The following is an 18,290-nucleotide window of genomic DNA, read 5'->3' on the forward strand; positions in this document are numbered from 1 at the left end:
GCAAATAAACCATGAAAACACAGCTATAAAAGCACCCAAAGATGCGCGCGACCCTAAAGCATTCCCAATGAAACCATTCTCCCTGTCGCTTAGAAAAACCGATGTTTTGCTGATGCACTTTTGTTGGTCCTTTGTGGTATGGAAAACGTCAACCAGTTCCCGCGTTGCCTGATCCTCGTGGGTGTAAAGTACACATGCCCGACGAAACAATGCTGTGCATTCTTTTTCTTTTTTATCTGCTGACACCCTAGACATTGCTTCCTCAGATTTGATAGGCCATATCCATTCTGTAAATTATTCCTATGCTCTTGGAAGCGCTTGTTAAGGCCCAGCCTGGTCTGACCGATGTAACGGCCCTCGCAGGAAAGGGGAATTGTATACGCTACGACTATGCTGTAGGCGACGAACTTATTGCTGTGAGCGACGCCACAACTTTTTCATTTGAATGGCTTGGCACACCTCTTTTAGCTTCATGGGGGCTGAAAAAAAAAACGCCTTCAATAAATAATTTCTACCTACAGCAATAGAAAATTGGAACCAGTTACCAGACCATATTGTAAATAAGCTTGACGCTACTAAATTTAGAGACGCACTAATCGAACATTACAGCAAATTAAAAATCAACCTAATGCTTTGATTTTTCATCAACACCTCTTTTTGGGGTAGTTGGTGCATACTTGACTTAGGGGGAAAAAATAGCGCCAAACCATGCACAACACGAGAAAGGAACGTAGACGATACGCAAGCTCTAACTCAGAACTGAAATTTTATTGAAGCCAGGAAGCACCTTGTATAAGGTGAAGTTTCAAGGGGAAAGAAGGGTGACCAGGATGAGAAGGTGAACAAACGCAACCATCTGGGAACGCAGAAACAGGCAGGCAGCCCAAAATCACAAAAAAAAGTTACCTGATAGCAGAATCTAGAAAATTGTACTCGGAGGCAAAAAGCGATAAATATGGAGTGCTAACACACCTACAGCCAAATTTTTTTATGTAGAAAACCCCCAGACTAACGCATACAGTTTTATCCGTGCTCTTGCCAAGAATCTTTGTCTCCTTTAACCGAGCCTCGCAACCATCGCAGCTCATTACGTGCGCAACCAAATGTGCATACTTATCTATCATATCGGATAAATTCCGGGCATGGTCCCCCAAACGCTCGTTGATGCTTCGGCCAGTCTGGAAGAGATAAAGTTTCCCACACTTTAAGGGGAAAGCGTAAACCACTCCTACGGAACACTTGGTAAGCGGAGTATCGTGCTTTATCTGGCAGCACCGCTTTCTTGAGGTGCAGATTCGTGGGTACAACTTTTCCAGCTTGTTAGGAGCCGAAAAGGCGACACTCACGCCATACCTGTTGGCCACTTTCCTCAAGCTGTACGAGGTTTTGTGCACGCAAGGCACAACGAGCGGCTTCTGTGTCCTGTGAAGGTCGTCTCCTGTATTTCTTCTTGTTCCATGCTTAAGTTTTTGAAGGAGGGTCTCGCAAACAGCAACCAACACAGAGCAGGGGAACCCAGCCGCCGAAAGTAGGCTCATCTGATTGTGAAAGCTATCTTGCAACTGGTGCGGGCACGATTTCTCGAGAGAAGACTCCAGGCAATGCGACGCAATCGCTCTTCTTACTGTCTTGGAGTGCATGGAATCGTAAGGGAAAAGATCTTTTTTTGCACGCGACTAATAACCCCAGCAAACGTGTCTTTCAAGAAAGGCAAGTTTCAAGTCTAAAAACTGTAAAACATTAGTGTTGGGTAGTTCATGGGTAAAAGAGATGCCAAGTCCATGTTTGTCAAAACCATTTAAAGCTTCGCCTTCGCACACTTGATTGCACACTTTGCAGCTTCGATTTTTACCATTTATTTTTCTTGTTACTGTTGCCTCCTTTAGCCTATCCGCCAACATGCATTGATTAAAACTGCATCTTAACATTTCACACTGTATTCCATGTTTTTTTGCATTGAATTGTGTTGTATTTTACTGTGTTAACATTGTTATTCTCTTTAGTTTGCATTTCAACTGTTCTCCCCCCCCCCCTTATGTAATGCCCGCAAAGGGCCTTTAAGGGTACAATAAATGAATGAATTAGAACTGTAGACTGTTAGTTTCTCCCTGTATACCTCGCGCTTTCTCGGCTTCATTTAATTAGTCAGCGTAGGCGTCCGCCGCAGTCACGCCGTTACTCGCTGCGAAGTACGAACATAAAAGAAAGCTCGTGCAGCGTCCGCCCTGATCATTCCGTCTGAAGTAGAGGTTGAAAATGTCCAGAACTACTCTCCGGGTTGAAACAAAAATGTTTCTAACCACAAGTAATGCGCGCTCTTTAAAATATTCGCGTACGCGCGTTGCTTTGAAAGCAGAGTCACGTGGCGCATGGTGCGTTTTCACCCACACCCTACGTCGCTGCCAAGCGCAACGTCACCTTTCTTTACAAACATGGCGCTTGTTTAAAACACCGGCATCTTAGCGGTTAAAAAGGAACAGCGCAAACACGGGACACATGTACGTACAACACTGGCGCTGCCTGTCCTGTGTTTCCGCTGTTTCCTTTGAACAATGCTCAACCAACTAGCCCGCAACAGCGCCCTCGTATCTTAGCCGCACTCACTTAAGGGGCAAAAACGTGGAGGATAATGAAAAGGGTTCAGCTCAAGTTAAAGACAACGCTGCGAACTATGGAAAGGAAAATGATAGGTGTAACGTTAAGATAACCGAAGCGGGCAGAGTGGGTAAGGAAAGTAACTCGGGTTAACGACATCCTAGCCGAAGCCCAGAGGAAGTAATGGGCTTGGGTATGGCATTGCAATGCGAAAACTGTATAGCTGATTCTCCTTAGGTATAATGGATTCTAAGAGAAGGCAAACGTAGTAGCGTGTGGTGCAAAGTCCGGTGGGCGGAGGAGATTGAGAAATTTATGGGGATACAGGGATCGCAGCTGGCACAAGACAGGGATAATTGGAGAGATATGGGAGAGGCCTTTGCCCTGCAGAGGGCATAGTGTGCATGTGATTGTGTGTAGTGAGTAGTAATCAGTTCATGTGCTTATAGGTGCAACATTATGTGCCTAAACTGCACCATGGGAGGCTTCCAAGACAAGACTGTTTGCTGATAATTATGACAAATGTGTGAATGTTAGCAACGTACAGAGACTGTGCGGGACGAAAAGCTGCTGTACGTATGAGGACGCTATGGCTTTATTACATCATAGGTGGTGGTTAAGTGTCCCCCTTAATGTTTAATGCGATTGCATTTAGGTTGGCGTATTGCGAAAAGCAGCGGATTTCTCCATAACGATATTCCCTGAGGGCTGAGGGGGTCGTGGCGTGATGAGAACCAGGAAGTTTGAAAATCTGAGGACTACGAATGCTCCAGTACTTTCTACTGCATTATAATGTGGATTTCCACTAACCTGACCCAGCCTTCAACCTTCTACCCATACACCTTAATCCAACCACTAATCTCTACTCGGAATCATCAGCCTGACTACGCCCACTGCAGGACAAATGCCTCTCCCTGTGCCCCTCCAGTTAACCCGGCCCTGTGAGAGTTGCGGCCACCTTATCCCTGCTTTATCTCATCCGCCTACCTACCTTTCTTCCGACCGCTGCTACGCTTACCTTCTCCTGGTTCGCTAGCCTTTAAGACCATCAGGTACCTTGCCTTCGCAATACATGCCCTGCCAAAGCCCCTTTATTCTTCTTGATTTCGGCTACGATGTCGATAACCCGCGTTTGCTCTCTGACTCGCTCTGCCCTTTTCCTGTCCCTTAACGTTACACCAAACACTTAACTGCCAAAATTTTGGGGGTTCTTTGGAATATTTGGGGGTGGGCCAACATGTAAATGATATTAGATTTTATTCTTCCAAAATATGGTTAAGAAGGCCGTGAGTTTTATGTTTATCTGTGTTACAACAATACAAGACGAAAAAATAATGCAGGTTGATGACAGACCAATGTGACTATGCCAGCAACAATAATGCAACATTGAAACGAATAATTCATCCAATATCACAGAACGAATAGCGCAATCTCCTTTTTTTCATATCCGAATAGCTCATGAAAGAAGTTACATTTTGAAGAAATTTGTTCTGCATGTGTTTCTTTGTCCGTGTCTTCTCGTTCATCGTGTCGTCTCTCGTGCTCCGTTATTTCTTTTCAGATATGAACAACCAACATCCCAATAGCAATAGCACAATTTAGACTATTCTATTTGCGGATAGTTCAGGAAAGAAATGGCATTTTGAAGATGTCGTTGAGCTATTTCATGTGATCGAGACGTTATGACATGTAATCAAGGCTCAATATGTTCTGACCGGGTTCAATAGCTGTTTTGCATTGAAAGATGTTGTTGAATAGTTTCAAACGAAAAATTATCCTCCATTTCTCAAGTGTATCCTAGCCAATACTGCCGTTTGCTGCTTTCAAACCAAAATTGCTCGAATAGTTATCAAAAAGGCAAAATGAGCTGCCATGTTCTGTACCCTTTCTGAATGACGAATATTAGTCATCGCCCATGGGTCCCATACTATTGACGGGCTACTTCAGATATAAAGAGAAGACACCGAGACTCATCTCCGAGCCCTCCTATGTACAAAGCACAAAAGGCGCATGCAACAGTAGCCCGTGAATAGCCTTGTTGCCTCAGAGAAGTGCTTATCTTAATCAAAGACAATGAGTAATTCTTCTTTAGTGCGTGGGGTGTGGTCCCCCTTTTCCCTTTTTTCTTGTTATCGCTCTCGTTATCTTGTTGGCCAGGTGCCCTTTATACGCTGCTTCAATTTTTCACAATGAATCATTTTGGTTGCTATTCAGTGCAGGTGTCTGTCTCGTTCTGCCCCGTGTTCAAAAAAGCGCTGTTATTTCTTTTCCGTAAACATGCTCCAATCAGCCCGTATTATCTCTCTTCTCGAACAATAAGAATGTTTATTTCAGCATCATGTCATGAATGGTAATGCAAGTCGACCGATGTAAAAGCAGTCTTTCACTAATAATCATGTGAAAGCATCCAGAGTGTCTCCATTTTCTTTTTGAACCGACGAATTTTCTTCATTTTCGTATTTTTTTTATTTTTCGTGCACATAATACATGATGTGTGGCCCTCAGGAATTTTTATCGTCTCTTACTTTCACTCTTTTGATCCTTAGTATCGAATATGTGTTTTATTCTTTTACTGGGAACATATTGCCACGCATTGAATACACAGTGCGCGCTTCTCTGTATACTTTATATCTTACACTATTACCATGTCCCCGCAGGGGCGTCTGATTCATGCAGACGTTGGTGAGTTGGGGCACCACGGGTACCTGAGCATCCGCAGAGACATCCCCACAGGGAGATGATGGCGAGCAGTTCGTCCCCACGGACCCGAGCACCCGCGCTTAGCAGTGCGTGGCATCGCCGTGTCCGGGGAAAAGGGGATCCTGGTGGTTGAGTCAATGCCGAGCGTTTGGGCCTTTAAGGCCCCTCGGCGGAGGCAACACACCGCTTTGGCCACAGCTTCCTGTAGACGGCACCTCCGGCCTGACCCGACCTGCGGAAATCGGCAGTCGCCTTTTCCTATCCTACCCTATATCTTTCACTTTCCTATCTCTCTCTTACAACTCTCCTGTCTCCTCCTCTCTTCTTAGTCTTTTTTTACTTTTCATAGGCGGCTAGGGTTAACCTTGTGTGGCCAACTACCCTGAGTTGCGTCATATTTGGCTATAGCTGGCGTGGGCAGGACTTGCTCGCAAGTTTCTGTCCCGTCCCTTTGTTGGGCTCCATGGTGGGTTGCTGGCACCATGACTGAAAAACTAGAATCTTTTATGGCTCCCCCGCTTTCAAAACCTGATCGCTCTCTCAAGAGAGGGCGGAACGAAGCAGACGAGTTTCTTCAAAAAAAAAAAGTCAGTTTTCCTAAATACCATGTCATCCATAGTGAAGTACAAGATAAGCAAGCAAGAATCCTGTCCCCCTTCTTAGTATCAAAGTGTTTGACAGAAGCCTTGGGCATTGGCTACAAGGTATCAAAAATGGCCAGTGGTGACTTACTGCTCGAACTCTGTGACAACGTCCAACACTCAAAACTCAAAACACTCAAAACTCGTAAACATTGTGTCTGTTGGGGATATTCCTGTCTCCGTGACTTCATACCGATCTCTGAACACTGTCCGAGGCGTTGCATCGAGCGGAACAGACGACGACACGTCATGTGTCACTTGCTGGGCAAAAGTGAGCCCGAGCGTTTATTCAGCACTGGTTTTATACACGAGAGGAACAGGCGGGCAACGTCCTTATCACATGGCTGCGTATCTTGCCATCAACACAGAGCGCGCTACATGCTGAGCAGATTAGATACAGATTACGATACATCCCCCTTTGTAAAGAGAAAAAAAAAAGACAAGGAGCGCTTTTAGCTCGGGAGAACAAAAAAGAAAAAAAAAGTTAAAGAATCACTGCCCATTAAAACTACAGCAAAGATCAGAGTACTGAATACAGTCACGGCACTTGTTGAAAGTTCGCGTCATACATTAAGCGCCGAGGTGGTCTGTGTGTTGTCTTGTGGTCCTTCTTGGAGCAGCTGCTTGTTGCGAAACTGTCGGCACAATGCTGGCTGTGCTGTTTATATTTTGCGCCGCCTCTGGGTCGTGTTGTTTGCTGGCAGGGGCAGCGTATTCTTGAAAGTCACTTTCATGGTCGTGAGGAGGACCGCTAAGGCGAAAAGATTCTCTGGTTGGCAGCAGATGCTCGCGGTTGCGCCACAAAAGTTGCCCGTCTTCCGTCATGACTACGTACGGCCTTGGTTGACCAGAGGACTGAAGAACCCAAGCCTTTCTTCTCCATGATGAGCCGTGTTTTATTTTGACCGTTTCGCCGTTGTTGAGTGGTGGGAGTGGCCCTCTTGAGTAGTCTTTTTGCTGGCGTTTGTCAACCCGACGGCTTTGTCCGACCTGAACGGCTGGTAGAGTTGTTCGCAGCGAGCGTCCCTGTAATATTTCGGCTGGTGACCAGCCGCATTCCAGTGGAGTTGACCTGTAAGCGAGGAGACCAAGCCAAATGTCTTGCTTAGCTTCAGTAGTTTTCTTCAAGATTCTCTTGACTACTTGTACCCCCTTTTCGGCGAGTCCGTTGGAGCGGGGAAAATACGGGCTTGAGGTCACGTGTTTGAAATCATATACTTTTGAGAACATGGCAAATTCTCTACTGGAAAACTGAGGCCCGTTATCAGTGCATACCTCTACAGGTATGCCATATCTAGAAAATATGGCACTTGCTGCATCTACAGTAGTTTTTGCTGAAGTGTCTGCGAGCTGTTGGACTTCGGGAAAATTGGATAGGGCATCATAAATACACAAGTATGACCGACCTGAGTAGCTAAAAATGTCCATGCCGACGCGGTACCATGGTTGGTCTGGAACCGGACGCATAATCAAAGGCTCTTGTGGCAACTTGTAAGCGTACGTTTTACATACAGAACATGCCTGTACAAACGCCTCGATATCAGTGTTCATTCCTGGCCAGAACACCAGGCGCCGTGCCCTTTCTTTGCACTTGCTAATTCCGATGTGGCCTTGATGAATTCTTGCCAACATATCGCGCCTCATACTGGCCGGAATGACAATCTTACAGCCTTTCAAGAGAACCCCTTTTACTTCCGATAGCTCAGCGGCAAACAGCTTGAGCGGTCCTTCAATTGGTTGCCCGTTCTCCAGGTGCTCTAGCACAGCGGCGAGCTGCGTGTCCTTCATTTTCTCGGAAGCCAGTTCTTTCCACGTGGTTTCGGTGACAAGAGAATCCACCACATTTACTGCGTGCACTTCGACGCCGTCGTCGTTGTCTGCGTTATCTGCTGCGCCCTTAACGGAAGCCCTGGACAGCATGTCCGCCAATAGAAGCTGTTTTCCTGAAACATAATGCATGAAAATGTCAGAGCGTAGCAGACGCAAAAAAAATCGCTGCAGTCTTGGCGGCATGTCACCGATCGCCTTCTGCGAAATGGAGATCAACGGACGATAGTCAGTCTCAACGACAACCTTCCGCCCATACATGAAATGGTGAAATTTTTCGCAGCCGAAAACTATGGCCATTGCTTCCTTTTCAATTTGTGAATAGCGTTGCTGCGTACCTGTAAGCACTCTGGAAGCGTAAGCAACCGGTTTCCATGCACCGTTGTGATACTGCAGCAAGGCAGCACCGATTCCGTTTTGTGACGCATCGCATGATAACCTGGTTTCTTTTTCAGGGTCAAAAACTGATAGCAAGGGCTGCTTGCTGAGGCTGTCGCACAGTGCTCTCCACTCTTTTTCGTGATTTGCCGACCATTCGAAAACAGTGTCTTTTTTTAGCAAGCTTCTGAGAAGCGTTGTCCTTTCCGCTAGTGCTGGCAAAAACTTTCCGAAATAGTTCACGACACCCAGCATGCGTTGAACGGCTAGTTTATCACTAGGCGGTGGCATCTGCAACATGCACTCGACTGACGGATTCCTTCTTCGTTTATTTTGTTGTACGCCAAACTCGCATTCTGCTGTATTGAACGTTAGACCCGCAAGTTCTGCCGCTTCTAGCGCTGATCTGAGACGTTGGTCGTGCTCTTGTTGGGAATTGCCCCACACGAGTATGTCATCGACATACACTCTAACGCCAGGAAGCGCGTCAAAAATTTCACGCCCTTATCACATGGGGGCGTATCTTGCCATGAACACAGATCGCGCTACATGCTGAGCAGATTAGATACAGATTACAATACAGGCGTTATATCAGAAAATGACTGTCCACATCACCGAAAAAGAAATGCTCGAAGGTCTGAGTGACCAAGACGTCATAGACGTTCACCGAATCAAGGTCCGGAAGGAAAATAAGGAAATAGACACAAAACACATGATCCTCACTTTCAAGACCAGCACACTTCCCGACACAGTCGAAGTAGGATATCTGAAAGTTATCCACGCCCCAGGCAGGGACAGCGAAGGCTGCTCTGCCAACTCCAAGGCAGGGAGTGCCGGCCCGCGGGTCAGCATCCCGCAGGACTTCCCCCAGTCCGGGGAGGGCTGACATCCACACACCCACGGCATCTTCGCGGTCGTCCAGCACCTCTAGTGAGGTGATGGACCTAACTCCCATCCCGCCTGCTTTACAGCGGCGGAACAGCTCTCTTGAGCGAAAAAAAGACAGTGCCGTCCTAACGGCCCCAGAAAACAAGTCAACCCCCTATCGTTCATACCCCAAACATAAATATGGCTTTTCTACTTCAGTGGAACTGTAGAGGACTGTTGAGGAATTACAGCGACATAATAGATATTTTAGGGTCAGTAGTGCCCGTAGCCTTATGTCTTCAAGAAACAAATCTAGGTCCACAACATATGAATATCCTGAAACGTTATAAAACTTTTAGACGCGATCGCGAGCAAGCCAATAGACTCTCGGGAGGCGTCGCGGTTGTTGTAAAAATCGGTGTCCCTGTTCGGGAAATCAAACTAAAAAAACTTAAAGCCGTTGCGGTCAGTGTCGTCAGCTATAAAACAATTTCTATCTGTTTGATATATATTCCTCCACATTTTACATTAACAGTGCACGACTTATAGCAACTCAACTATGAAATTCCAGAACCGTATCTAGTAGTTGGGGATTTTAACGCTCACTCCCCTTTTTGGGGAATCGAACGCTGTGACGCTAGGGGTCAAGTGATCGAAAATTTTATTCTTACAAGCAATGTTTGTCTTTTAAATACAGAACAAGCCACATACTGCTCCCCTACCTCGGGGAAAATGACCCGTTTAGATTTTTCATTTAGTTCACCTTCCGGTTTTAACGATTTTAATTGGGATGTCATTGACAACCCATATGGCAGCGATTACCTCCATGTACTAATCACTTTATCATCCACACCAGAAATAATTCCAACAAAACCGCGACGCTGGAAGCTGCATTTAGCAGACTGGAAACTTTTTAGAGCTAAAACCACTTTAGAAAGTATAGCTTTAGAAAATTTGAGCATCGATCAGATAAACCAAAAATTCAAAAATTGTATCATAACTGCCGCACAGTTATCTATTCCGCAGTCGTCAGGAACTGGTGTCACAAAACTGGAAAGTGTGGTGGACAAAAGACTGCAAGAAAGCAAAAAACAACAAAATAGAGCATGGAGTAAATTTCGAAGATATCCGACACATGAGAACCTCTTAAATTTTAAAAAGGCGAGAGCTAAAGCTGGGTACGCCCGCCGCGGTGCTGAGAAAGCCTCATGGCAGAGTTATGTTTCATCTAGTAATAGTCAAATAACATCTAAAAAAATGTGGGAGCAGGTTCGAAAATGAAATGGCAACTTCTCACCGTTCACAATTCCTCTTCTGACAACACCTGGCACACAAACAAGCATAGGAGGACAGGCAGATATATTGGGGGGATATACAGTATCAAGTTCATCGCTACAGTATCAAGTTCATCACACTATACGTAGTCTTTTTTGAAACACAAAAACACAGCCGAGAAAAAAAGGCTTCCAACAAGTGGAGGTGCTAACGAAAAGTACAATAATCTAATTACCCTCCAAGAAATCAATAGAGTACTGTCTGCCGGGAAAAAAAACTGCACCGGGACCCGACCAGGTACACTACGAAATGCTTGCTCATCTTTCCCAGCCTGCCGTAGAGGCGCTCTTAAATTTCTTTAACATAATATTCATAGAAGGTAAAATACCTAAGGAGTGGAAGAGAGCTGTTATAGTACCATTCCGTAAATCTGGGAAACCGACAACCGCTCCTACCAGCTATAGACCCATAGCCTTGACCAGTTGCCTCGCCAAATCCTTTGAAAGTGTCCTTAACATAAGATTAACTTTTGTCCTTCATTCGTGTAAACTTCTTTACAGCCACCAGTGTGGTTTTAAAAAGGGATGCTCCACTACTGATCACTTAGTTCGTCTCGAAAACACCGTTAGAGAGGCTTTTGTCCACAAGCAGAAATGTCTTGCTGTATTTTTTTATTTGGAGAGGGCATATGACATGGCCTGGAGGTTCGGGATTCTTCAAGACCTTGCAAAGCTTGGCATCCGAGGCAGAATGTTGAACTGCCTAAAAGACTTCTTATGTAAACGTTCATTCCATGTACGCCTAGGTGCAACCCTTTCAAAGAAGTACTTCGTCCAGGAGAATGGGGTGCCACAGGGGTGTATTTTAAGCACTACACTTTTCATTGTAAAAATGAACTCTCTTAGTAAAGTAATCCCAAGATCCGTTATGTATTCAGTGTATGTAGGTGACCTCCAGATAGCCTGCACATCCTCCAACATATTAACATGTGAAAGAGAAATACAGTTAACAATAAATAAACTGGCAACATGGGCACACAGAAATGGTTTCCGATTTTCTCCACAGAAAACAGTGGCCATTTTTTTCTCGCTAAAACAAGGTTTACAGGCAGATCCCACCCTACACCTGAAGGAAATAGAGTTACCTGTAAAAAACAGGCATAAATTTCTAGGCGTAACATTTGACAGAAAACTCACTTTCCTGCATCACATAAACACATTAAAAAAGAAAGCCTCCCGATCCCTTAACATACTTAAAGTACTCTCCCGAAAGCACTGGGGTTCCGATAGGTCATGTCTTTTGCAAATCTGTCGCTCTGTAGTGCGCTCCTCCCTGGATTACGGGTGTATAGTATATGGGTCGGCGAGACCATCGTACTTGAAACGACTCGACCCGGTACATAATTTAGGTTTGCGTCTTTCCACTGGTGCATACAGGACTTCGCCCATAAATGGTCTTTATGTGGAAACTAATGAACCATCGCTTACAGACAGAAGAACGATGCTCACATGTTCATACATTTTAAAAATCCGTTCACTACCTAAACACATCTTTTACCAAATAGTCACAAACTGCCCATCAAGAACACTATTTCATAACAAACCGCGGACTACTAGGCCACTGCTCTTGCGTTTCGAAGAGGTGTGCGAAAACCTCGGCATACTAGACACATTACCTGGCATTGCTCCAAGACGAGATCCAACCTCCATGGTACCTTTTTCCTTCAATCTGCGATTTCAGCCATACCAAGTTCCGTAAAAAAGAAAACCCACAGCAGCATATAATACAAGAATTTTTGGCACTCGAGGAGAAATGCAGTACTTTTACACCTTTTTATACAGATGACTCAAAAAACAGATGTTTACGTTGGAAGCGCAGTGGTACAGGAGAATTGGAATCAAATAGTAAGGCTTCCGCAATGTGCATCAATCTTCACTGCCGAATGTTACACCGTCTGTGTATCCACTCAGCTAATAGTAAACAAGAAACTCACAAACAGTATTATTTACACAGACTCACTAAATTTACTGACTGCGCTCCACCCTAGACATTCAATCACTCCACTACTTGGTAACATCATACATAACATAGATATATCCACAGGTCAAGGACAGAACATTAAACTCTGCTGGGTCCGGAGTCATGTCGGAATAAAAGGAAACGAGAGAGCAGATTTCTGCGCTGCTCAAGCTCGGGGCAAGGAAATAAAAAATTAATTATGCCTTTTATAGATTGCGTGAACTTAATACAGGGTAAATTAAAAGAAAAAAGGCAGTCATCTGGAACAATGATGTAAATAACAAACTACACTTAGTAAAGCCGGTTTTAGGTGAGTGGCACTCCTGCACCCATCAGGAACGTTTCAAAGTTGTTATCTGTCGTCTTCGTATAGGGCACACACATCTCACACATAATTTCCTACTAACAAAAGAAGACAGGCCACAATGTGAAGTTCAGGATTATGCCAAGACGAGTTAACAATAAACCATGTTTTATTTTGTGGGGTTAAAATGGGGGAGATAAATGCGTATTCCCCGTTTAACCGTGGCTGAACCAGTTCAAAACCCCGCGGACCCCACCCCGTGGTCGCGTACGCTACTGAGCGCACGCCGACCACGGCGGGCCGTGCTCTACGGGAACAAAGGAACGACACACTGGCTGACACAAACAAGGCGTTTATTGCTATAACAACAATAACGCCAGCTAGCAACAAAATACACCGAGGAATGTCCGACTCACCAGCACGGCTACGAGCGAACGTTCGCCCACGCTAGGGCAAAGGGAAGATCCGAGGCCCGACGGGACGGGGTGGCGGGAGCAAGTTCCAACCACAAGACGCCCGCGGCGAAGAGCAGACCGGCGCGCGGAAACGTCCGCGTGCTTCCCTGTCCCAGGGAGAAGAGACCCCGTAGCTCCCCGCTAGCGCGCAGCAAAACGCCATCCGTGGCGCTGGTGTCGCTGCGACGCGAGCGCCCTCCCCTGTTAACCGAACCGAGAGGAGTGCTTTTCGGGGGCAGCTAACAACAGTGGGCTGCAATGCGGGAAAGTGAACGCAGGGGACGAAGGCGTCCCCACAATTTTCATGCAGAAAACTAGAAAGACTGAGGAAAGAGCATTTTACAGTTTTTTTAGCGAACACATACCATTCCATCCAACATTGTTTTTAGGCGAAGATGCACTTGTTGACATTTCACAGGTTTTTAAGTTTTTAAATAGTGCAGGTGTTTTAAACAAATTGTAAATGTAATTAAATAATGGTCAGTTTTTCTTACAACTTGCGGTTTTTTTCGAACCACACCTCAGCCACCCTCTCGTCTTGAGAAGACGGCTGAGGTCACTATTCCATCGGTTGGGGACCTCAAGATCCTTGTACAGCCAAGGATGGCTGCTGAGGTTGCCGACCCTCTTTAAAGCTTTTACCATAAGTCACTTCTCAAATTTTGTGTTATATTTTTACTTGGTTACACGAATTAATTTTTAGGCCCTTTACACAGCCGTTCATTTTGACTTTTGTGTAACATGTATATAAAACAATTTTTTATGCTCTGAGCTTGGCGCATGATAGCCTTAGTTGCTTATGCGCCATTAAACTCAACTCAACTCAACTATTACCATGTATATTTTACAGGATAATGTTCATGGCTTTATGTTACCTTTAGACAGGTGTACTTTTCGGTGCACCTATGGCTTTTATTTTCTACATGATTAGCCACGCTTCCCATCATTGCTCATTTTTTTTTAATTGCTAGCCACCCACAGCTTCTCCCTTATTTTGGTGCCGCACAGCCAGCACATGAGCATTGAGCGAAAATTTCACCATTTGCTTGCACTCGCCAGCGGCTTCGTCGTCACAGCGTGATAAAGTGTGCATAAATTCCTTATGTAGCAAGCCTTCAGCAGCTGGCTTTGCCACCTCCGAAAGTGCAGCAAAAAGAAATTTTGAGATAGCCCTATCAAAGTGCTTTCGTCCTGGGAGCGCTTCTGCAGCGCACACTACTGGGGCCCTGGACTGAGAGCTCCACCTAGGCTGAGAGAACTCTTGTGAAAATCAAGTTTTTCATTCATTTATTCATTCACTTCAAGTGCCTTCACAACTCCTCATTTTCCGCATCAGTGAGCTTGCAGTGTTTGTTGCTACGTAAGCGTAGCATGTGTAAACTTGGACGAAAGCAAGGACTCGGCCGACACAACCGCAGCCCAGGCACAGATAAGCATGTTGCTGATCGCTACGCTAGACATTGCAGAGTGGCACTGTAGGCAAGTCGCGATGAAAATTAATGGCAAAATAATGCGCAGGCTGGACCCACGTAGAAAAATTGCTAATAAGGGAGTAAATTACTCATTGGCATCCACCCATGTGCATCCACATGGCTACAAAAGAAAGCAAAACAGCTTTCTCAGAAACTTCGTAATCAAAGAAACACTTGTCCTGGTCCGGGGTTCGAACCCTGGACCACCGCTTTACCGGAGCAGTCGCTCTACCAACTGAGCTCACCGGGACGGCAAGCTTATGGTAGGGCGAGAGCAAATTAATTCGAAGTGGGAACTGTGTTTGTCAAATGTTTAGTGGAATCCCCCAAGGTGGAGTAGAATTTTAATAAGGGAGTAAATTACTCATTGGTATCCACCCTAGCGCAGCCATACGGCTACAAAGGGAATCTTTCCATTGTAGCCGTATGGCTGCGCTAGGGTGGATGCCAATGAGTAATTTCAAGTTTCAGGTTTCAAGTTTATTTAATATGCACATAGTAATACAAATACAATAAAATCAGTACAGAAGGAGGTCCCATAGTACACGACTGTCGGGGGGACCTCCTAGAACTAATCAAGTGGGGTAAAATTGCAAAGAATGGAAGGCAGTGTATCAATTAGCATAAATAAACAATCTACAAAAAAATTTACAATGTTATGTGTGAAAACGGAACAAAAAGTATATACAGCAACAACTTTGTAACATAATGCAAAGAAAATGAGACTTTAAACAAGGATTACTACTGTTTAGGCATGTGAACTACACAGGAAATTAATTAAGTACTCTTTAATGCGGTGATGAAATGAGTGAACAGTAAACGACGCTTTAATTTCACATGGCAAAGTATTCCAACAGGATATGCCGGCAAATATTGTGGTAAATTTTCCATAATTAGTCCTCACTTTAGGTAGAAGAAGATTATTACGCTGTTGAAACCTAGTAGAATTAGTATTTATAAGCTGATCAGTATTTATATCTTATAGTATTTATAAGCTACTCCCTTATTACAATTCTGCTCCACCTTGGGGGATTTCCCTGGCTATTTCATAACGAGCAGCGAGTTGTTGGTCATACCAATCCCCAGAAAGCATAAAAAAACCAAGAGAACCTGTTAGAACAGACGCTGCGAACAGGGCTCGCGCGTTCGTTCTCTGCCCCTCTCCGAAAGCTGCGTAACGCGCTGGCCTTGTATGAAACTTAGGCTGTAGTTTCGTGGCCAAAAGAAAAAGCACTGAGGGGCCATTGAAGGCTATGATTGTACCAGGAAGGAGCTCTACTCATCTCTTCTGCAACATGCCGCACCCCGCCGATTGCCTCTGCTCCGATACTGCAGAACAAGAACGTCTTAACTGTTTACATATTCTAGTAGCCTTTCCGATAGCCTCCACCGACCTCCAGTGCTTCCCTGATGGTCACTTTGCTGGTATTGCTGGTAAATAGGCGACCCAACTTGATGTTTGGTTACTGCTGTGGAGTTCGACATGAGCAGCTGAAACCTGGTGACGCAAACTGGCAAGAAAAAAAATTCTGGGGGGCACTTTGGCTCTCTAAAGCGCTGCAAGGCGAAAACGTTTCCTGGCACACTGTTTGTTTGTTTGTTTGCTGATTTTTCATGTTTCATCTTTGTATTTTATTTTTATTTTGTTTTGTTTCTTATATTTATTTCTTTTTATTTATTTTATTTTATTTATGGAGCCCATGCATTCACTAGATGCGCCTTTATTAATGCTCAAACCCTGAGCCTTCATGGCGGAGTGGTAGCGTCTCCGCTTCAAATGCCAAAGGGCCTTGTTCTATTCCTAGCCTCCACACAGCGTGTTTTTAAGTAGTGATGCCGAAACGCGGACACATCTGCCGACACGGCTGCAAACGACAGTATGAGGCACTGAAGGCCTTAAAAGAGAACCTCCATTGCAACGAGAACGTGTGTATCTGGCGCAGGGTACTACGTGTCCGCCAACTACGGCCACTCCGTGCTGAGCAAAAGCGTGGAAGAGCTGGAGCGCGAATTCGTTGCCGACATCACCGAGGGCGTGGACGGGACAGACTCCCGCTGCGGGGTACTCGGCGAGCTCGGCTGCAGCTGGCCCCTGCAAGGTACGTAGCGCCCAGGACGATGCCACTCGAGCGCGTGAGCGGCGCATATAGAAATATGGGGATACAGTGTAGTGCATACAAATCCGTGCAGTTTCGGTACTATTTATGTGTGTCGTGTGTGACGTAGTACGGAGTCCGTATCTATTGCGACTTTTCCATATGCGTTGTCCGTACAGGCGGCGAGTTCCATTGTACTATCGGGGACAAAAGTCGCATACTCCACGCGGCGGGAGCCCGAGAAACGGAATACTGCTTTTGAACGCCATCTGCAGGCGGCATCTCACACCCAGACAGCCAATCTATGACCTTTATTATTGCAGGCATGTCGCTCGACTCGTTTCAATGTTTCGCGCTCTTGCTCGCCAAAATGCCGAGCGGCGCCGCAGCAGCAGCAATCTGGCGGCCCTCTTTTCATTTTGTGTCTTCGTTTTTTCAACGCGCGTTCGAGGTACGGCTTGAGAGTCGGCGCGCGCATCGTCATGATGCGGTCAAATGCCCGCGCGCGCGTGGCTAACTTCTGGAAGCAGCGCTTTTTAAAACATTAAACGAGCCAAGCGACATGCCTGCTCATTATAAAGGTCACAGATTGGCTATCTGGGTTCAAGATGCCACCTGTAGATGGCGTTGCAACGCAGTTTCCGGTGCTCCGGCTCTCGCCGCGTGGAGTATACCACTTTTGTCCCCAATAGAACATCTCCCTTGTGTTTGTACTAGGCAAAAATACGCATTTATGGAATCGTCGTAAGTAAATTTCATAAGGCATGTTGATAAAAGCATTAAAATCTGCCGTCGGCGATGGAAGATGCAGACATTCAACGCAATAAAATACATTGAGCTACAGTGCAGTTTCATGCCCAGAAATCTCAGATATGAACAAGAACTGTCATCAATCGGTCGCTTGATCCGGAGGGTGATGTGTTTTCAATGGGCGCCTCTTGCTAAAATTTTCTCTGAAACGCGGAAGTGCACTCGGCCCGTTGTATGAACAAATATGTAAACATATATCGCATCCTAGACATATCACATCCAGCAGTAAACAGCAGTTTGCATGCAATGCTTCACGGCAGCACACTCTACTTGTGTTGGTTGCGAGGAAGCGTGCTCACAGGGGCGAGTTGCTCACACTCTGCGGTTACCTAGAAAACTGAAGATCCATTTTAGAAAATAATGCCCACCTGTAAGTGTACATTTTACGAAAAGGGCATTTTAGTCGCAACTGAGTTGAGGTCTTAGGCAGAGAGCTTCGTATTGACTTATGTCACCTGGGGCTATTTGACGCGTGCTGACATCCCTAGAACACGGGCCTTCTTCCACACAGCCTCCAATATGATGCTTTCGCCAGGGCCGAGTTCCAATCCCCCATGTTCCCCCAGTGGCCTAAACCCAAATCCCGGCTGGTCGTCTTGGGAAAGAAAGGCCACCCGTCATACAGTTAATAAGCAGAGAAAAAAAGAAAGGACTTAGAGTAAATCCCACGCGAGCAAGACAGTTATCCCTTCGTCTTCATGAAACGAAACAAAGAAATAGCGTCCAACGGCGCGCGGAAAGAAACGTTTTCTGATGACGACGGTCAGCTTGAATACGTGTTTTCCGTGGCTGCGTCTTCTGACACCATTTTTGGTCAGGACGGTGATTAACCATGGCTCATCACAATCTAA

General features: G+C 45.6%; 1 protein-coding gene across 1 annotated transcript in view; it reads left to right on the top strand.

Moving 5' to 3' along the window:
• The window catches only part of LOC149337845 (N-acetyltaurine hydrolase), a 163,785-nt gene that overhangs the window by 66,144 nt on the left and 79,351 nt on the right, over positions 1-18,290 (top strand). The window contains exon 4 of the mRNA XM_089553551.1: positions 16,477-16,632. Within this exon, the coding sequence (XP_089409677.1) occupies positions 16,477-16,632 (156 nt within the window). The remainder of the gene's footprint in view (positions 1-16,476; positions 16,633-18,290) is intronic.

This window comes from Amblyomma mixtum, chromosome 7, assembly GCF_055824585.1.
Source record: "Amblyomma mixtum isolate Tamu chromosome 7, ASM5582458v1, whole genome shotgun sequence".
Classification (NCBI taxonomy): Eukaryota; Metazoa; Arthropoda; class Arachnida; order Ixodida; family Ixodidae; genus Amblyomma; species Amblyomma mixtum.